This window comes from Amia ocellicauda, chromosome 19 (assembly GCF_036373705.1).
Source record: "Amia ocellicauda isolate fAmiCal2 chromosome 19, fAmiCal2.hap1, whole genome shotgun sequence".
Classification (NCBI taxonomy): Eukaryota; Metazoa; Chordata; class Actinopteri; order Amiiformes; family Amiidae; genus Amia; species Amia ocellicauda.
In genome coordinates, this window is record NC_089868.1 from 25,989,625 (window position 1) to 26,011,510 (window position 21,886).

The window sequence follows — 21,886 nt, forward strand, 5'->3', positions numbered from 1 at the left end:
TAAGTTAAATTGAAACCAGTGGATAACTGAAATAAATCCTTTAAAAAGCAACAGATGAAATTAAGTTTGGCTATATGCCTTTGAAACAGAACAGACAGGATTCAACAGCACACAGACATGGGTGCTAATTTTAATGTCTCCGCACTCACTGCACAGTATATCCACCCAGTGTTATTAAGGGTTAGACAAAATGCTATATTTGACTGACCCGTGAGTGGCACATTACACATGGGCACACCTAACTTATTGCATTTTGATTGATGGGTATTAGAAAGTGGATTCTGACAAAACATGATAAACGGATAAGATACAGGCTCATACTTACACTATACTAACCCTGAGGCAAGCAAAACCTATATTTCTGATGCAATTGGTGCTGCTTTTAATAGAAAAATGTTTCATAAGTGAATACCTGTGTTTTGTGTCATTCAATTGTACTTTGCCACATTTCTATTACTTCTTTCAAGCAACCACACCCGGCCAAACCAGACCAACACTTAACCTGGTTAAGTTACGAACATGAAACTGAGGAAAGCAGGTAATTTCTTGTATATTAATACAGATTGAAACTGACTCAATCTTGGTTTTCAATTTTTCTTTCAATCTATGAAACCAGCCTTTAGTACAGAGATGAGCAACTGTGACCTACCAAAATTTTCACTTAAACCCTGTGGGGGGCCACATATTTATTGAAAGTTGCACATTATGTAACCCATACATTTCCATGTATTACTAAACATGCAGTAACACTATACAAGTAAATTCAATATTTAAATATAAAACCTCACCAAAGGTGATCCCCCCTGAGAAAATGAATACAATCATTATTAATGAGTGTGACCCTTGAAAGTGATCCTGTTGGGGCACTAACAGCTGCCCTATTTTTAATTCCACTAACTTCCAGTGATTCATTGTGGAGAAGTTGTTTTCACAAACTTAAGTACTCCCAGTCATAAAGCCAGGTGGGGGAAACAGGGCTCTGGAAGCAGCTTCCAAAACTGAACACCCCATTCATTCTTCTTTGCAACCAGAAGGGGTCAGCTTGTAGTTCACACAGGTCTAACTGCAGTTCAGAAGGCTGGTCCCCCTACGTCCGGGGGACGTGAACAACATCAGGTGAGGTTGTAAACTTAGAAAATCTTGAAAAAAACTAACTGAAATGAACGAGCAGTGTTTCAATGTCAGTAGTGAACCTGCTGAACTCTGACTGGCACTCTGGCAGTTCTGATACCAGTTCAGAGCAAGTTGTGAAGTAGGAAACATCCAAATGCAACTGTGAGATCTTCAGCAATATAGAGAGCATAATGATAATATGTTTATTAAGCATTGCCATTAAACATGAAACGTCCATCAGCAACTTACTTTACCTTGAAACCCACAATAAAAGGGCCAGTTATCTTGCACTTTTAAAATGTATCAATTTCAGGCTATAGTGAGGGAAAAATGTATTTGATCCCCTGCTGATTTTGTATGTTTGCCCTGTAGCATTATGATGGGTTATTTTGATAAGAGCATTTTAGCTCTGAGCTGAAGCACTGATCCAAAGAAGACCTCTCCCCCCAAAGTTATCAGATTTCCTTAAAGCGTGGGACTGGTTTACATCAAAGTGACAGTTTTGGGAGGATGGCACCGAGAATAAGCCAAATAGTTTGGAGTCCTGCTGTGAGATGTCTGGGGAAGGGGGCCTGTAGGTAATAAAAACTCTTTGAAATGGACGAGAGCCGAAATCCCGACACAGAGCTACGAACCCAGGCCAACCAGCATTTCCAAAAGATGGCATGGATTGACATCAGTCATAAATCAAGCCCCCCTCCAATAGGACACTGGGGGCTGAAACCGAAATCCAATCTCACAAACTCAAGAACCAACCATCTATTGATCGGACAGACGTATAAAGAACAGCGCACGGCCTCTCTCTCTCTCTCTCACCTGAACCAGTAACTCGCTGCCACAGCTCAACCTGTACCTCTGTTGCCAGAACCGGAACCAGAAAACAACCAAGTCTTTGGCGGCAACAGAAGGGTTAAACTGGGAGAAGGAGATTGAGCCGTACGAAGAATTATTTTAAAGGACTTTATTAAATAAAGAACTTTACAGACTGCGCTGCCCGCCTGTGCCCACCTGATCAGTGGAGTTTTACAGCTGGACAATTGACTAAGTCGACTGAATACGAAAGTGTCAGTCATTTAAATAGCTATTTGAGTCTTAAGAAACTTGACCCTTGGAACGAACAGGGCTCTGCTTTCCTCAAAGACTTTGTCTTCAATAAGTACGGTGAGAGACCCTGCTTGCCAAGAAGATTTTGTGCACAACCTTGGAGCCTTCAAACCAGTGGAAAATCTGTTTGGAAAAGACTCTACATTTGCGAAACCCCAACTTCCAGGTGCATCGACTGAGTGGAAGTTCTTGGACAAAGCCGAACCGGACTGCCTTTGTTCCAAACCACACGGACCTCGTGCCGTGTGCTGTTATCTGAGCCCGAAGACAGAGAGGCCTCTCTGCGACGAAGTTCAGATAAGTTTAACAGTTTGGAGTTCATGATTCATGACATGTGAGAAATCAATTAGAAATGTTAATCTGTGATTCATAACTCTAGAATGTGTAATATCATTTAGTTTTCTTAAATATAAACGTGTGTTGCATTAAACTGTTTTGTTGATAATTTTAGAAATAAAATCTGTCAACGCCGAGAAATATCTTCTCATTCCTGTTTAGTCTGAAATTGACACAAGTTAATAGACATTAGATTATTGGTGGCCCTGCCTATCCTTAATCATTGAATAATAATCAGTTAAGGGAAATTGTGGTAACAAGTAATGATGGGATCTTTCTCTCCACCTAAACGTAAATGAGACTGATATATATATAACGAGAAGTTACCTGACATAAATACTAACCTGCGTAGTTATTTAATGTCTGACTAATAATACTAACGAGAGACTCACCTTCGTCTTACTAACCGGTATTGTAGTCAATGTGTTTATAACCTTTTTTGTTTAACGATTTGTGTGTTATCATATGCGATCCCATGGTCTTTGATTTGGTCACGGAAGTGATTTGTCTTTGATTTGTTGATCTAGAGTTGAGTTTGAATTAGTTTTTCCCTTTTGTATAATTAGTGTAGTGCTACATTTAGTCTTTGTTTTGAATAAATTTGACAATTTATATCTTTGGAATTGGTGTCTGCGTCCAATTATTACAGAAATTGAGCTCTACAAGATTCCAGGATTCGTGATAAGGTGATACTATAAGTTCACTTCTTTAATTGAAATTTATAAGTGTACCTTACGCTACATATGTTTATCTGTAAACGTTAAAAGTGAAACCAAAACCATCTCAAACCTGACCCCTTCCTCCTCAGCATTATCAGACACAGACTCTGGGAATGAGCAATCTCAATAAGTTTCATTTTTAGGAGTCACTGTCTGATTGGACCTCAGTGCTCCTCTGTGAAGCTACACATTCAGCTACTCTACCATCAGTATCCACAGCAGCTCAAGATCATCCAACTGGTAAGTCAATTACATGACTGACTAATATGCATCTGCTTTCTAACCGGAATTATACATCACTTTTCAAACTCTGTGTTGCACTTTGTTTAAAAACAGAGAGTGTATTTTATGAGTTGTGAAAGTAGGTTAAAATACTATGAAGTTGTAAAGGAGCTTTTTAAATTCTGTTGCAAATTACAGCTTTTAATTTTAAGTGTTTATGTTTTTTAATTAGAGATCAAATATTCAAATACTCCACATTTGCAGGAATAGATTATCAAATTATTTAAAATTTCCACAGCTAGAACTTGTGTGTGTATAAATACCTTTTAAAAATGATATAAATATCCTAATTGTTTAGATACTTTTATATGTCCTTGACACATGGACTCCTGTGCAATGTGTCTGTCTAAATATGATCTTATTTCAGAGCAGAGATGGGAAACAAATCCGCAACCCCCCCACCCCCACCCCCACCCAAAGGTAAGACCCTGCACTGCAGTACGTTATGATAACCCATACCCATCTCTCTCGTCTGGGGTCTTGCACCCTGTTCTCCCGCATCACAATGCAGTGAACTTACCACACCACTAAAAGGCTTAAGCCTCTTAGTGAGACTCGAGATCTCTACACATACCCTGATATGCTACAATATAATATATGCTGATGTGTATTTTAAAATACGCATACAATTTAAATGTTCATATAATATATAAGGAGACATAGACATTAAATAAAATTATTTAAAAAAACGGATGCATAGAACATTGCAAAAATGAAACAAAATAAATTACTAAACTGGAATGTTATCGGGTCCTAAATAGAGATTTTACACCGACTGAGTCTGTGATCAGAGTAAAAGTTCACAAAGAAAGACACGCCCTGACGAGGCACAGACTCAGTGTCCACAGCCTGGCCATTGACACAGGCCACCTCAGACTGAGCTGACAGGACAGAGGGGCTGAGCGCTGGGGAGAGCTCACACAGAGACGCGGTGCTGCTGTCCTGCCGACTGGAGGAGGGTGTTATATTGGCTCTATTAAGAGGGAGGGATGATGTGAGGTTATATGTATTGTTGTTGTGTGTTATTAATATTGTAAGGATATATAACATTCTTCTAACATAATATAACATATTTTATGTTACTTTGACGTACACATGAGAGGGAGAGAGAGATATTAAATAAAACCATGATATTGTGACGCCCTTTGGTGTTGTATTTCGGCAATAGCTGCTGTAACCAGAGAAACTATAATTACAACACCCTGCCTACGACCACCCACATTTAATTTTTCATGCAAGATGACCTTTAACATATAGGTCTTGTTCGTGGAGCGCAGACTTCCAGAGGATAGCGAGGCTGTCCTCGGTGCTCCCTCCCCTCTGTATGTCCAACCTGGCCGTGTCAGGTAATGCTTTGACGGCCTCCCTTATGTCTTTGGTTCAGTGTCAGTCTGCTGTCCTTGTAAGGTTGATATAAGAGCGAGTCGTTAAATAAAGAGCAGTCCCTGCGTTTCCTTTTAGGCCAAACGGTTATAATATTAAAGCAGAAAGTGCATTGAAGTGGTTACAGAAGTGTTGAATTGTGGTGCTATAGGGACTTAAAACTGTGCATACTGTAGACTGTAAAACTGTAAAAAGACAAGGGAGGAAGGCCGAGTGAAATGTCTTTCAATCGTCAATCATTTGTGTTTTCAGAACTTAAAACTCCGTGGCGGATGATTCACTGGGGGAGACCGTGAGTATCCAGTATAAAGGCCACACAAAGCATCAAGAGTCATACACTGAATGTGTTTAGTGTCTGCCTTTCTCAAAAGAGACAGAACTAAAACATCCAACTACATTTCTAATGCCATGTTGACAATTAAAATATGTAGATATTTAATACACAAGTATAAAAATAACACTGCATTTCTACTTAATTCTTCAGTGGGACATGAGAAATAATCTGAACTTGTTGTAATGTGTTTTTGTTTTAAAAACATATCTAAAAATATAAATACATTCTCTGGTGTCACAGATGACATCCCTGTGAGGTATTTTGGTTGTGTACAGAGCTTTGCTAACCTTTGTAAGGCTTGTCGTGTCTACAGGGAGAAAGAGAGGCTGATGAAGGAAATCAGGAATTTAAAGCCACCAGGGGAGGAATGGTCAGAATTCAGGATCCTGATGCTCGGGCAGATCAGCGCTGGGAAGTCCAGTTTCCTCAACACAGTTGGATCCATCTTCCAGGATCGTTTGTCATCCCGGGCAGTAGTCAGAGAGGGCAGTAATAGTGTTACCAAGAAGGTAAGTAGGAATCTAAAGTACGAAAAACTACTAATTAGAGTGAATGAAAATTCCTGTGCATTGGATTGTTATATAAAAATGTGCTTTAAATTAATTTGTTACACAGAGCATGATAAAGCAAGCACTGCATAACTGTGACACAAATAAGGATATACAATGATTTTACTGACTGGGGTTTGGAGACGTTCTGCTCAGTTGACCCTTGACTTCATCCTGCTACCATGAAGACTGTTGTGCAGTAAAGGCTGGGTCTGAGTGCCAAACAGCTGCTGATTCTGAGCTCAGATGACTCAGTATGTGAACCACATCATCAGACCTCGTGACACAGTCATGGCAATGTTTCGATTGATTGGTGGGGATATATTGCCTATTATTAACTGAAAGCTCAGTGCTGTCTTCAGGGAGTAAAGTGTTTCAGTGTCCTGGGTATTTGTTCTTCTGAAGAGCTCTGATCTCCCAGTGCAGAAGTCTTAAAGTGTCTTTAACTGATCTAGCGCTGCTCAGCATGAAACACACTTGTAATGGTCCTATTCAGAACACAGCGTCTTCATTTAAGATAAGTAACCCAGAGCTCCGCTTTATGATTAAAGACAATCCAGGAACTGAGAGTAACGAGACTGTGGAAATCAAACCACATCTCTCTTTAGATGTTTGTCACTCAATGGTGAATGGAAAAATTATACAATACAAATAACAGAAAAATCCTCTGTTTATCTTTTATCAACCAGTTTACTGCCTATAATTTAAGAGATAAAAAAACAGGATCATATTTGCCTTTCACTTTGTGTGACGTCATGGGCATGGAGGAGGTAGACGAGCAGGGGATACATCCTGAGGACATCATCAGTGCAGCAAAAGGACTCATGAAAGATGGATACGAGGTAAATCAAACTGATATGCTATAACCCTCCCACAGCCTTAAAGCTATTTTTGACAAACCCTTTTTGAGTGTGTTATTTTGTTTATATCTGCCCACAAAATTGTATGTAAAAAATATTGCAAAATATTCACAAACATGAATTATTTGAATATTTGTTTCTCTCTCTCTGCACAAGTTTAATCCTGTGTCACCCCTGAAACCTGACCCCAGTAATAGACCCCCTGTGACAGATCAGGCTCACTGCATCATCTACATTGTGGCAGCGGATCAATTAAGCCTCCTGAAACCTAATATTATGGATAAGGTGAAGAGAGTCCGCAACAAGCTCAGTGATCTGGGTGAGGCAGTCCAGATGGAGACACCATTCTTGAAAACTTTGTTAAAACCTCAGTGTTGTTCAAACTCAATCCGGGCAGCTGCAGAAATCACAATTAAGCTGAAATTATTACCAGAGAAAAACTAATAGCAGTTAACTGGGCTTATTACTTTTAACAAGGGAAGCCTGTGACACATAAGCCTCAGTTTCTGTATTTCGTGGGCAATACAATGTCATCACAGTTTCCATTTATTTATATTAAAATATGTGCACTTAAAATAAAACTTTAAATCTGCATGTTCACATGGCAATAGACAACAGTGTCCGAAAGTGTTTGATTGAAAGCACAAATGTCTAATTCATTATAAAGTCTTATTAATTAGTTATTAATCTCATGTCAGTTTCATCATATATTATATCTCTGTGTCATTTATGTTACAGGTGGGTTTTTTATTTCATGATTTACCAACAGGAGAATGTATTTTAGAGTTTGCTATTTTATAGAGTGAGTTTAATGCTCTAAATTGTATTCATACAAGGTCGCTCTCTGTCTGTCATTTCATGATAAACATGATTGTTCTTCCTCTTTCATAGTTCTTTAAGTGTCTGAAAAGTCACTCTACACAAGCTCTGCACCACATCTGATCTTGAACTGAGAGCTGCACTGGAATTTCATGAAATTTTGGTTCTATGACGCTTTTTTTTCCGCAATTATTAATTTTATTTGAGGTAACAATAACTAAAAGCAGGGAGTGACTTTTCAGACACTTTATTTTTGCCTATTTAAGAACAAAAAACAAAAAAGTGAAAATGAGTAGAGAGAGAGATGCGTATATTGTTGATTTGGAGAGCTGGAGGCCAGTTTTGGTGTGTAGTCCGCAGTAACACACAGTTCAGACCGAGTGAGGTCACCTGATTGTATAAAACACGAGACGGCAGGGAAAACTGATTTGCTCTTTTGCTCAGGTCTCCCTCAGGTGGTGCTGTTGACTAAGGTGGACACAGCCTGTCCATTGGTGAAGGAAGATCTTTGCAAGGTGTACACCAGCATTTACATGAAACAACAGGTAGGCTTGGATGGCGGCTGCTGGAAATATGCGTCTCCCTATCACACAGCCCCCCACAAGCTCTTCACCGCAGGTTGTTTCAGCTCAGCATAGCATGTACTACCAGCAAACATAAGAGGACGGGAAAACACACCACCTCATCTAAACTGAGTGACCAGTGTGAGGAAGACTGAATAATACTCTGTCTTTAGGGATTCAAGTATCAATGAAGTCAGAAAATGAATGGATTTCTATACTTTACTCATTTACTTTACTTTATTTTTTTTATTGAGGCAAGGGCATTCATCATCTTTAACCCAGGCTATGAAGTGAATGAACAGTACTTCATATATGTTTGTGTGCTGTATCTCACGCTGGGACTGAGCTTCATAAACCCCTCCTGCACCCTTGTGTTTCAGATTGAGAAGTGCAGTCAGACAGTTGGCATCCCAGTCAGCCACATCCTCCCAGTGAAGAACTACCACGAGGAAACCAGCCTGAATGACGACCTTGACGTCCTCATCCTCTCTGCCCTGCTGCAGACACTTCACTTCGCCAACGACCACTTTGAGAATGTGCTGCAGGCAAAATAGGGTTTCAAATTAATTATATTTATGTAAAAACAGCATTTCTCTGCAACTCTCAGCACAGTGCTCTCAGTACATTAGTGCTGCAAATGTTCCATAGTAATATTCTGGGTGACTGACAGAAAGACCAATAAATGAAGAAGCAATACATTCAAATGTCCAGCATCCACCCACAACACTCAGCAGGCCAATCACAGTGTGTGTCTGATGTTACGGCTGGTCAGTCAATCAAAGATTTGAAGTCAGTCATCCAGCAGCAGTGAGGGACGTTAACTATCCAGCCACCAGTATTGGTGATTAGGGGTGAACATTGTTTAATCGAAATCGAAGATCGACCATCAAATTTAAAGACGAGGTCGTGATTTATTTATTTATTTATTTGGCTTCACCAAAGCAATATTAATTAAATTATCAGAAAAACAAAACCACAGCAGACAGTAAATATCTCTCCGTTCCGTCCTTCTATGTCACTAAATATTTGAATTAAATACCTATACGGCGTTTCAGCTGTGAACTCCTCAAATGTAATGCGTTTTAAGCACTTTCTTCTCCAACCTACAGTTTATGCGGTAGGATAGACTGAATACAACATCTGGGCTGTTAATACAACTTAGTAATTGTGAAAGAGTTATAATCGTGTTGGTTTTCTACAAGTCATATATTCATATATGATTGTCAGTATTTGCACTTGCTATAGCTCGTCTGCCTGCCCTGTGATCGGCTGGGCAAGTTTCTATGTCCTGTGCAATTCAGTCTGGATCCGGGTCTCTGGATCAGTGTTTGATCAGTCACCTGTCTGATGGTAATTATTTTATATTATAGGTGCTGTAGTGCACTGATGCACAGCTGTAATAGATACCATTTCAAAGCGCTGTCATGCTGCATAATACTATAGGCTGTCATATTTCAGTTCCCTGCTAATTTTATAACTGGTTCTTGGTTTTATAATTGTATATGTCTTCTAAGATATGTGCGTACTGATTTATATATTTGTGTGTGTAAATTGTATTATTATTATTGTGTTTGTGCACGTTTTGATACACAGTTGATTGGCAGCTGATCCAGCTCCTGTCTGCCTGTCCTGAGCGATCCTGCAATTCAATCACGAAACTCCAGAAAAACTGTTCATGCTAATCTAGAGCCACTGAAAGTCCATCCAAGTGCGTTTCATAAGACCTCACTGTTCATGTACTGTTAATACTGTTATTGTTGATTTCCTGGCTAGTGCTCAAATAATTGTTCGATTTTTATCAAAAAAGGTTATGAATTTGGAGACAAGTGTGTGAAGAAAAATAACAAATAAAATATAAAATTGAACCGAATTGAAAATGTGTGGAATCGTTATACACCCCTATTAGTGAGCAAACATTTGAAGAGCTTCGTGGCAAAACGTCATAATGAAGCCAATTCCACAGGTTATTTTAATGGATATACTCCTAGAGGGTACCCTTTTCACGTAGTATACACAGTTTAATCTAAAATGAGTTATACACTCACCTAAAGGATTATTAGGAACACCTGTTCAATTTCTCATTAATGCAATTATCTAACCAACCAATCACATGGCAGTTGCTTCAATGCATTTAGGGGTGTGGTCCTGGTCAAGACAATCTCCTGAACTGCAAACTGAATGTCTGAATGGGAAAGAAAGGTGATTTAAGCAATTTTGAGCGTGGCATGGTTGTTGGTGCCAGACGGGCCGGTCTGAGTATTTCACAATCTGCTCAGTTACTGGGATTTTCACGCACAACCATTTCTAGGGTTTACAAAGAATGGTGTGAAAAGGGAAAAACATCCAGTATGCGGCAGTCCTGTGGGCGAAAATGCCTTGTTGATGCTAGAGGTCAGAGGAGAATGGGCCGACTGATTCAAGCTGATAGAAGAGCAACTTTGACTGAAATAACCACTCGTTACAACCGAGGTATGCAGCAAAGCATTTGTGAAGCCACAACACGTACAACCTTGAGGCGGATGGGCTACAACAGCAGAAGACCCCACCGGGTACCACTCACCTCCACTACAAATAGGAGAAAGAGGCTACAATTTGCACAAGCTCACCAAAATTGGACAGTTGAAGACTGGAAAAATGTTGCCTGGTCTGATGAGTCTCGATTTCTGTTGAGACATTCAGATGGTAGAGTCAGAATTTGGCGTAAACAGAATGAGAACATGGATCCATCATGCCTTGTTACCACTGTGCAGGCTGGTGGTGGTGGTGTAATGGTGTGGGGGATGTTTTCTTGGCACACTTTAGGCCCCTTAGTGCCAATTGGGCATCGTTTAAATGCCACGGCCTACCTGAGCATTGTTTCTGACCATGTCCATCCCTTTATGACCACCATGTACCCATCCTCTGATGGCTACTTCCAGCAGGATAATGCACCATGTCACAAAGGTCGAATCATTTCAAATTGGTTTCTTGAACATGACAATGAGTTCACTGTACTAAACTGGCCCCCACAGTCACCAGATCTCAACCCAATAGAGCATCTTTGGGATGTGGTGGAACGGGAGCTTCGTGCCCTGGATGTGCATCCCACAAATCTCCATCAACTTCAAGATGCTATCCTATCAATATGGGCCAACATTTCTAAAGAATGCTTTCAGCACCTTGTTGAATCAATGCCACGTAGAATTAAGGCAGTTCTGAAGGCGAAAGGGGGTCAAACACAGTATTAGTATGGTGTTCCTAATAATCCTTTAGGTGAGTGTATTTCGCACTCTGACCACACCTGCAGACAGGGGAGCGCTGGGAGTGGATCTCAATAGTGGACCACAATCCCAGCACACTGCCAGAGAGGAGGCTGATCCAAACTGAAAGAAAGAGCAATGCAACCGAAGATTGAAAACTGACATTGCTCTTAGTATTGAAAGCTTACTAACATGCATGGGAATCTACAGGAGTACTAATGAAACTGAGCATATGACGTGTGTGTATCACCCCAAATATCGTCCAAATACTGACCCATACAAACATACTGACGCAACTGATGATGGCAAGCGCTTCACACAGCACAGCGCTGCTCACCATGCCAGCGGGACCCCTGGGAACAGGGTGTGATGCTGCGCAGGCGCTGATATAAGGCCGTACTGGTACAGAGCAGCTGTGTGTGAGAGCTGTGCACTGACCACCGCCGAGTGGACAAAGCGCACAACAAGCCGACTTACTGTAGGACACGCCGTGCATGTTGCATCCTTCTTCGCAGTGCATGCACTGAGAGCCCCGACGCAAACCAACACGCAATGCAAAAACGCGGCGCTTGATTATGATATCCGTAGAGTAAAGGATGTATTTACACAGACGCCGCTGTGTTTCTCTCCGGTGACGTCAGGCTCGGACCCTGCGCAGTGCTGTGTGCGCAGATGAGTGTGCGCTGAGAGGGGGGCGGCGGAGCGGAGGCATCTGCCGGCGCGGTGGCTCAGCGGGCTAAGCGCAGCGTCACAGCGAAGCCCCTGAGAGCCCCAGTGATTGTTGCCCCGGGCCTCTCCATGAGAAGCGAGATCGAGCCCCAAGGGGGGATGTCGCTTCCCATGGGGTGAGTTTCAGTGGTGGTCGGTTCTCTACCACGCCGGCAATCTTGGGGGATCGCCGTTTTCGGGCGGTTCCCCAAAAGCAGGGCTAAAAAGGGGGTTCAAATGTGGGTTCTGTAGAAATGGACAAAATGAATTGTAAAAACGGGCGCCTTTTATCACTGGTATAGCAGATGGCTTGAGTGCGGTCATGCATGCCAGTGAAATAACGGGAATGTGAGTGCGTGTGAGGTTGTGTGCTATATACTGTGAATTGTATTAAAAAAAAGTCAAATACGCCAGAGATTGGAAGCGATGCCACAGACACCCGTGATAAAACTGAAGTGGGGGCAATACCCCTGCACTGCCAGAAGAGTCTTGAATTATTGCATCAGTGTGGTAATTGTGCATGCCATTTTGAACCATATTATTGTTCTAAGAAGACTGTATAAAGAGAAAATGAATAATGTAAATATAACCCACATTACAGAACGGACTCTAGCCATTAGAAAAGGACATGTTTTTGTGGATGTTCTCCATGCATACATTCATACGATATTGAAAATCAATGCACATTTATAATCAGATATAATCTTGAGAGATGGAGGTGTGTAAAGCTGAGAATTTACAGCATATTTTATTTTTAAGTAAATGTTAGTAGAATAGCTGGGTTACAAAAATAAATGCATACATACAATCATAATTACATAAATAATCGGGTGGCTGATTATCCTGCGATGCACAATCCCTGGTTCAGTAGAACATGGCTGGATGGGGTTACTGTTGATCTGGGAATACATTGTGCAAAATCCCTACAGGGGTGGAACTTGCACTATGGTTTGGACTTGCTCTTAGTTCAGAAACTTCCAGTACGTATGGCGAGTTGTATTTTCTTGGTCTTACTGTTGCATGTTTAGAGAAATGTGTGAACTGTGACAGCTGTATGTCACCCTCTGCTAATAAATAATAATATATAATATGAATTATCTGTAACCACACTGATTCAATTTAGCAAACAAGAGTTTCAGTGAGAAATTTAGAAAATTAGACGACACTACTGCTGCTCTCTACTGCTCCACACTGAGACTGCGTGTCACAAGACAGGACATCTGTAACCCACAGGCAGAGAGAGAGAGCGAGAGAGATTTTTAGTTTTGGTTAATTACTTGATGGCTGTCCTTTAAAAAAAAATGTAACCTGTAAACTGTCCTCATGAAAACAAAATGTCAAAAGGTGTTTTCAAGATTGTTACATGAATGCCATCATAGGCAAACAGGAAACACAAGAACCACATTGAACACATTGAACAGCTAAACTAACAAACTGAAGTAGTTTTAGTAGTAGTAGTAGTAGTAGCATATGTACGCGAGTGTGTGCGTGTCAAACATGATTTTTAAACATGCTTCTGAAAACCATAGGAAGGACTGGAATAAAAAGGGAGTAGGTTAATAGAAAATCACAACTATATTATATGAATTGCAGAGAGATAACTGCGATACGGGCGCTGAGAGAGAGCTCTATCCACACAGATGGATGCAGTTCCTCATGCAGCATGTGATCATAAACCGATCGCGCTCATACATCCACTCTTGTGTCATTTTGTTTTTACAGCAGCTACTCCCTCACAACTGTGTGGTTAAAATAACTCGCTAACTCCACCTGCCTATTTCAATATTTTCAAACCTATTGTCAATATTCCTTGTAGCGAACAGTAATTTTTAATGGCATATCTTTGTGTGGTGAGCATCTTGCCAAGTTACAGAAAGTGTGGTGGCTGCTATGTAAGTGTGCTGAAGTAGCTTCTACATCGATCCACTCACATGTCCAGCCAGAAAATGGCCTGGTTACTGGATACTTCTAGAACACTGGTTTCCAAGTGTGATTTTTTTCCTTTAATGTTTGTAAATATAATCATTTTATCATATTTATAATTTTATGTAGAACTTAATTTTAAAGCATAAACTGCATTAATTAGTATAGCAATGCAATATTCATGATAAAAAGACATGCTGAAGCATTTTGGGGGTGTGCATATGGGGTCTCACTGAGTGTGAAGTTGGGAAGCCCTGTTCTAGAAGCTCTGGATTCTAGTCACACGTTTCCTCAAAGCCAATGTCACCGAAGTAGTTATCAGTGAAGCGCAGCATTTGCACGAGCCCGCTCAGTATCAGGATGTCGGTGTTGGTGTCCAGCTCCAGCTCTGTGGAGTAGTTGCGGATGGGAAGGATGTAGGAGACGGGAATTCCCAGGCACGCCCCGGCCTCGTGGATCTGTGAGAAAACAGAAAAAGACAAACACGCTGAGCCCTGCCCTGGCTGCAGCCCGGCACATAACCCATGGAATAACCGTGGTGTGTATAACCCTGGTGGTAGGCCCACTCTCATGCATGAAAGCAGGAATCGTGGAGAACTGAAAGACAAGGTTAATTAAAGAAATAAATAAGCAGCAACAGCACTTTGATCTTGCTTCGGAGTGCTTTCCAGAAGGTAGGAAAGAAGGAGTAGAATAATGAGAAAAAGTGAATAGAGGAATGACTGACAGAAGACAGAGAAGGAATGACAAGAGGAAAGAGACAAAATAAGACGGGAGCACGGAAGAAATGTACAATGCGTTCCATGAGACAGTGGATTACCTGTCAGAACTGGGCTGCGCTCACAGTGGGGCGTCATGGCAGAAACTCCAGACACTAGCGTGTGCCGTCTGGGGACAACAGCGAGGAAACGGGAAATAATTCTCACCTTCTTCTGAATGTATCTGCTGTGGTACACATTACTTGTGTTCTCCGCAACCTCAGGACAGGCCTCGTCCACCTTTGTCAGCAGCACCATCTGGGGGACACCTGGGGGACACGGCACGGATGGGCACCATTAGGCAAGCAGTTAACCCCTGGCACAGGTTAAAGATTTTCTTTCACACTTTACATTCAATGAAAGAGCAACAAGATAGTAAAGCACTGCATTCCACTGTGTGACCTCAGTCCTCCTCTCTAGAAACCTTATCTGTGACGCTGGGAACTCAGGAGCAGGTTCATGCCGTGTACCGTTTGTAGAACATTAGCTAACGCATGTTCTTAAGTAGCATGTACTAAAGAGGCCAACGTAGAGAATCTAGTATGACGTAGAAAAGGTTTTGACTTCCTCAAGTCAGTGTAATCAATAGCGTCCCACACAATAAGGTTTATATAATGTTCCCAGCTAATACAAATAAATTGCTACCTGATGAACCCTAAATTCAGCTTTGCCACTCGTCATTCAATACCATTACTGATGGCTTGTCTGAAGAGTCAGCTGGTTCAGCTATGTTCACAGTCACAAAAATCAGAACGCAGCTGATGGCCACAGAAAGACATACAGGGAAGTTTACAAGGACAACACACAGGTGTTTTTAGTGTGACATGAAGCAGTCGTTGTCAGTCTGAATCTAATATAACAGAGGCTGCATCGTGCTTGAAAGCGAGCCTCATGCAGGCGCTGTGCTCTGCTCAATGCTTCTGGAGCTCACCAAGCTGGTTGATCTTCTGGCGCATGGTGCTCATTTTCTCCTCCAGTTTAGGAGACATGATCTTCACTTTGCAGGCGTCCATCACAAAAGCAACACAGTGGATCTTGTCTTTCAGTGAGATGGAGGCCCGAAATCCTGGGCTGTGTGACCGCAGGGGGAAGGAGGGATTGAACTGGGGACAGACGGAGAGGGAGGTTAATGCTCCTTCACTGCACCGCTGCGTTGAAGCATGGATACAAAAATTATAATTATTTGATTCAATTGTACACTCTGTGAATTAATTCTAATCTATGTTCACATGTTCTCAGGTGTGCTGCACTGCCCCTGCAGGCTGCCCTCACCTGGTACCTGTCCGGCATGTGGCCCTTCAGAATGCTGCTAAGGTCGTCCAAATCAAGCCCCGCCTCTGTGGCCTCCTCCAGTCCCATGGTGTCACACAGGGCGATTGGCACTGCTTTGCCTTTCCACCCATCCCTGACTGAATAGGTCCGAAACTGGAAAAGAGAAATGGTCTTGAATGGTCTGGTTAATAATAGCAGATTGTCACTGAGTTATCCCTTTCAGTATTATGCAGATTCAAGAGGCTGGGTTTTCCTCAGTAGCCAAGAACTACAGATGGAGCTTCAACACAGTTTAGATCAGGGAAATATTGGATTCTATCCTCTCATCCAAATCCTCTCCTACATTCTAAACCCTCCCCCACTCCTTGGTCATTAAGCCTCACCCACTGTACACCTTCTCCCAATGTCCAACTGATTTCAGTCCTAAGACCATACCTATTTATACTGAAACCCCCTTCATGAGACCCTCTGACCTGCTGCTGACCGGACCCAAAGACTTCCCAGAGCACCGACCTCCACAATCAGAGACCACACCCACCGCACCCTGGTACCTGTGTGGTCAGGCTTCTGGAGGAACTTCCTGACATGGCCTGGCTGGTCACGTGACCTCGGAAGACCGAGTTGACGGAGTTGAAGAAGCTGGATTTCCCGGCTCCCACTGGCCCAATGAGCAGAACATGGGTCTGAGACACAGAACTGACCATTGTCTTGTAGCTCTTGATGGAGTCCATCAGCTATTGTCTTCTCCTGTGTGAAGACAGAGCAATGTTCATGGAATGCATGGAGTAATTGTTTTATAGTAATGGGGAGCAGTTGCAGGAAATGTAATCCTCTTTAATAAGCCTCTTTCATTTGGACTTCAGCATAACACAAAAAAGCAAAACAAAGAACATCTCACTCTGAATGGCAGTGACAGGACCACTAAGACTCTGGTCCCATCATTGCTACTGGTAAAGCCTGTGTCTGAACCTTGCACAGGTCTTAAGGTTTCTGACAGATACTGTGCAATGAAAGACCAGTTCTCTGTCTTAAGTCATTTAAACTCTCTGAAGTCCAGCCATCTGCCAGGTGGACATCCTTGTCATCTGTTTCCCAGGAAACAAGGTCACTCACTCGGCCTCCCACTGAACACTCCTCCAGGGCGTCTCCAGGAGCTCGTCCACGACTTGCAAGGGAAAGGCAACAAAGACATAAGTGAGGACAGACTCGAGAGCAGACCAGAGAAATATTGTGGAAAAATGTGTAGAAATGGAGTGCCATTGGCACTCACATATAGGCCAGTGTCCGGGGGCCACCTAGGCCCACATTGGGATCCATGGTCCACATGGAGGGATAAATTGCAATTTCATTTGTGTATCTGTCACTACACAGTCACAGTCTCGCCACCACCAACACCACCAAAGAAGAGTGCCGAGCCTCAGGAGAGATAAAATCCACTGCAGCGATCAAGTTTCTTTTTCATCATAATAATAATAAAAAAATATTTTCTATAGCACCTTTAAAAGTTGCATCTCAAAGCGCTTTAGAAGAAAAAATAAAAAATACATTAAAATACAAAAATAAAAACAAGGAAAACATACAATCAGAATAATTTAAAAAAAGAATACATAATAAATCACATAATAATCACCCAAAAGCAATCCTAAAAAAATTAGTTTTAAGAGAAGTTTTAAAAATACTAAAAGATTCAGCATGTCTAACCTCAGAAGGGAGAGAGTTCCACAATTTTGGAGCAAAAGAAGAGAAAGCTCTATCACCCATAGAATGTAGATGAGTAAGAGGAAGAGTTAAAAACAGATTCAGAGGAGCAGAGATCATGCATTGGAGTGTAGGGGGTTAAAAGTTCAGACAAATATTTAGGGGCCCAACCATGTAAAGCCTTATAGGTAAGCATGAGAATTTTAAAGTCAACACGAAACTTGACAGACAGGCAGTGCAAGGACTACAAAATTGGAGTGATGTGATCACTTGTCCTGGTCCTAGTCAAGATTCTAGCAGCAGAGTTTTGCACAAACTGCAACTTATTTAAGGTAGATTTAGAGACCCCTACAAGTAAAGCATTACAATAGTCAATACGAGAAAAAACTAAAGTATTGATCAGTTTTTCAGCCACAGAGAACGATAACATGGGGTGCAGTCTTGCAATGTTTCTGAGATGGAAGAATTATGTTTTAATAGTATTCTTGACATGAGGATCAAATGTTAAATTTGCATCAAATATCACCCCCAAATTTTTCAATTTTGAAAATTTAGAGACATCAATTTTTTTATCTCAGTAATGCAATGTTCAAGAAAAGCAACAGCCACAAAATCACCAGGTTTTGATTGGATGTAAATCTGGGTGTCATCTGCGTAAAAATGTTAATTAAGACCAAAAGGTCTTAAAAGGTGACCAAGGGGAAACATGTAAATGCTAAAAAGTATTGGACCCAAAATCGATCCTTGAGGAACACCACAATTTACCAAACTAACTTTGGACCTACATCCACCCAAAGAAACATACTGCCAACGATCAGAGAGATAAGAACCAGTTTAATACAGTATCAGTAACACCAAAAACTGTCTCAAGACGAGTGAGTAAAATGGAATGATCTACAGTGTCAAAAGCGGCACTGAGATCAATAAGGATCAAAATTGAAAGACAACCAGAGTCCGAAGCTATTAACAAGTCATTTGTGACCTTAACTAATGCCGTTTCAGTGCAAACATGAATTTGGAAGTTGGAATAGGATCAACTATGGAAGTCACAACCTTCATTTTTGATACCTCATTACCAAGAGAAACCAGGTAAAGTAAGGAGAAATTTGAAAAAGAAATACCCAAGAAACTAAAAGTACTAAGAGGAGAAAAAAATGAAACAGGAGTATTTAGGATGGATTTACAAACGTTGTCGATCTTGGTGCTAATAAATAAAAATAAGTTCTCTGAACTTTCCTCTCTTCCTAGGTCTTTTAAATTATCAATGTTTTTTTTACCATTTATACTAACTGTAATTAGTTATTTTCCTAATTAGTCAAAGTTCAATCTGTTGAGATCTTAACTGTGAATTAAATTACTATAACTGGTGAGGTTAGAGGGAAATCTAAGGCACAGCAGTTGAAAAACACAAATCACATAAAACACAAGGCCCTATTTATCACAGATACCCTGAACTCTGTAACTTAATTTAATTCATTCAACTTCACTTAATATTTCAGCAAGTGGCATCTACACCCAGCACTCTATCAGCCATTTTAAGATCCCAATAAGAGCTTCAGAGCCTCAACTTGTCACCTAAAGTCATTAGTACTGAACTGCAGGACAGTCTGCAAAAACAGGTCTGAAGGTTTAAATTGACTTACCTTCCACTCGATACACTTCGCACTCGGTGAGACTCGGGTCATTGCCAAATAGCTCCTGTGCATTAAAGGTGTAGTATTTCACAGGGTTGCTGTAAACTGAAGCTGTGTGGTTATAAAGAAACAAAAGTTCTCCCATAAAATTTGGACCGCTGCTGTCATCAGTGATGCCATACTGTGGATCCACAACAGGCACTCGAAGTGGGGGGGTCTCTGGGCTCCCACGCTTGAAGCTGAAAAGAAATGCTCTCTCATCAGGGAGGTGCTGCCCAGTCTGAGAGAACATCCTGCTGGTGTATCCTCCGAAGATGAAGCCTGAGCTGTTGTAGGCAACAGTGACAGTGGGACCTTGTTTGTCACATTTGTTGTGAAATTCCCGTGCATTAAAGCCATGGACACTGGCCTTGTAGAGCAGGCTGAACTGCATGTCATCAAACAGGGAGCTCAGCTGCCTGCGCTCCTCAGGAGAAAGCCTTGACTTCACTTCACTCATTTGACCTCGAATGACAAGAGGGAGAGAAATGGAGTAAGAAATTCCACCATAAAAGCAACTTAGTTTATTTAGAATCCCACAGCAAAAAAACAACCAAAAAAGAAAATAGTTGACATGCACAGTTAACCACGTTGTAGGAAATGTCCTACTCTTCCTCTTCCTTATTTTCCCTCTAAGACGGTTCTTTAAATCTCATGCTGAAACTGAAACAGACTCTACAGTTATTTTGCATTCTGTCAGATCATGTTTAATGTTTAACCAATCTGTACTGCACTACTGGGCTGTTTTCACTGTCAGCAGTTTCTACTGCACAACGTTCACAAGCACAACGCCCTTGGGACTGTGTGAAATGGATATTCTACTTTCCAATCAAATATACTGATACACGTTCAACGATAAGAGGTTGATATTGAACAGAAAACTGTTTGAAAAACTATATTGAGTGCTTTTGATAAATTCAATTTCATCACAGGAGGCAAAGTGCACTATTTTTCAAAATTCCAATTGAATTGTGTGTGAGCCCGCGCAACGAAAACACCAGCTCTGACACGAACAGGGCCGCCTGGCAATGAGAAGCTCTGGACTGTTTATAGGACATTCACTCCCCAAGAACACATTTTGTAAGTCACCCTGGATAAGGGCGTCTGCTAAGAAATAAATAATCAAAAGTGGCGGGGAGACAGATTCATACCTCAAGATACAAGACAGACTATGTACAAATTACAAAGCTACACACACATGGATTTACACCCGTCTTGCAGTGATCACCACCTGAAACACTTAAGTTGCACTTAATGTGTACCTGGGTGGCATGGTGACGCGGTGGTTAGTGCTGTGGTCTCTGGGGGTCCCAGATTTGAATCCTGGCTCGAGGTGATAAATTGCCCTGTAGGTATGTATATGTGTGTGTGTTGCCCAGCGATGGCCTGGCGTCCCGTCCTGGGTGTATTCCTGCCTTGCGCCCTGTGCCTGCCGGGATCACAGCAACCCAGGATAAGTGGTTTCAAAAATAGATGGAAGTGTACCTGTGCAGCTGCACAGCGGGACAGTGAGGGGTTGGAGCTGAGCTGAAATGGTATAAAAGGGTATTATTTATTGGGTTGGGATGTACCCCAGCATAACTCTACTGTAGGCTTAAAGGGGAACCTCTCTCCTACCAAAGGTAGCAGGAATGGTTTTGGGAACTTTCTTTTAAATATTAGAAAGCCAGCTTCGGATCACAAATACAATATTGTGGCATGGGGGACACCAGTTTGGGTGTGGATTCCCAGTTCCATAAATCACTACACAGTTGTACTGTTGTACTGTAAAAGGGGACCCTTTCTACTATGAAAAGGACTTAAAATGATTCTGGGACTTTGAAACATCAAGCAAGCATTGGGAAGCTAATCTCATTAATAGAGCAAATGGAAGCAACAGGGACACCAGTTTGGGTGTCTATTTCCAGTTCCAGAAATAGTTCCCCAGCATGAAACTATTGTAGCTCTATTGTACCTTAACGACACTATTACTTTTACAAATTCTGTTCAGTATAACAAATTATTAAAAAAAAAAAAGTTTATTTGCATTATTAACAATTTTCATTTAAAACAAGTTGCTGAAAGCCCAGAATAACTATTTTTCCATTTTCATTGTATACCTTTCCCCAGTTTCCCCCATTCCAGCGCACAGGTGTTATGACGAATCCTACATCCCCTGAATACCGTGCATCCCTAGATTTCACACATGCGCAGACCCCTCTAGATTGGTGCCAAATATTTCAGTATACCAACGCCAGTGTAAAAATAAAGGTTCAAATTGCTAGACGATGGGGTGACAGATATTTCAGTATACCTGCTGTAATATTTGTCATCCCCATCCCAAGAGAAAACGGCATGACAAATACTTCAGTCTACATGTTGAAATATTTGGCAACCCCTGGTGTTCAAGTGCCAGCTCAAGGTGACTGCTCGGAGATGCACTACAGCCAGGGGGTGCAGGATTCGTCATGACACCTGGTTTGGCCCAGTCCGCACAGATAGACGAGTTACACTGGCGGGTCAGTGTGGAAATACCTTCCGCCTGCGTACCTACTGGGGCTGATTGCTGCCCCCC

At 41.6% G+C, this 21,886-nt stretch overlaps 2 protein-coding genes across 2 annotated transcripts; one reads left to right on the forward strand and one right to left on the reverse strand.

The window, feature by feature from the left end:
- The first annotated feature begins 5,193 nt into the window (after window positions 1-5,193).
- On the forward strand, window positions 5,194-9,902 carry LOC136714666 (interferon-induced protein 44-like). Its single transcript, XM_066692263.1, has 6 exons — window positions 5,194-5,229; window positions 5,585-5,780; window positions 6,509-6,661; window positions 6,836-6,998; window positions 7,943-8,043; window positions 8,442-9,902. The coding sequence occupies exons 1-6, from the start codon at window positions 5,210-5,212 to the stop codon at window positions 8,613-8,615; spliced, it is 807 nt and encodes a 268-aa protein (XP_066548360.1). The 5' UTR covers window positions 5,194-5,209; the 3' UTR covers window positions 8,616-9,902.
- A 2,916-nt stretch (window positions 9,903-12,818) lies between these two features.
- LOC136714417 (interferon-induced protein 44-like) lies at window positions 12,819-19,792 on the reverse strand. Its single transcript, XM_066691916.1, is given in 7 exon segments — window positions 12,819-14,389; window positions 14,858-14,958; window positions 15,621-15,792; window positions 15,962-16,114; window positions 16,513-16,708; window positions 17,075-17,126; window positions 19,303-19,792. Coding segments are annotated over 7 exon segments (1,347 nt in total). The 3' UTR covers window positions 12,819-14,206.
- Between the last annotated feature and the right edge of the window lie 2,094 nt (window positions 19,793-21,886).

Excerpts from the sequence above, each read along its gene's own strand:
- LOC136714666 (XM_066692263.1), top strand. The coding sequence starts at position 5,210 with ATGATTCACTGGGGGAGACC. Across the intron at positions 5,230-5,584 it reads ATGATTCACTGGGGGAGACC|GGAGAAAGAGAGGCTGATGA; the intron begins GTGAGTATCCAG and ends TCGTGTCTACAG. Across the intron at positions 5,781-6,508 it reads GTAATAGTGTTACCAAGAAG|TTTACTGCCTATAATTTAAG; the intron begins GTAAGTAGGAAT and ends TTTATCAACCAG.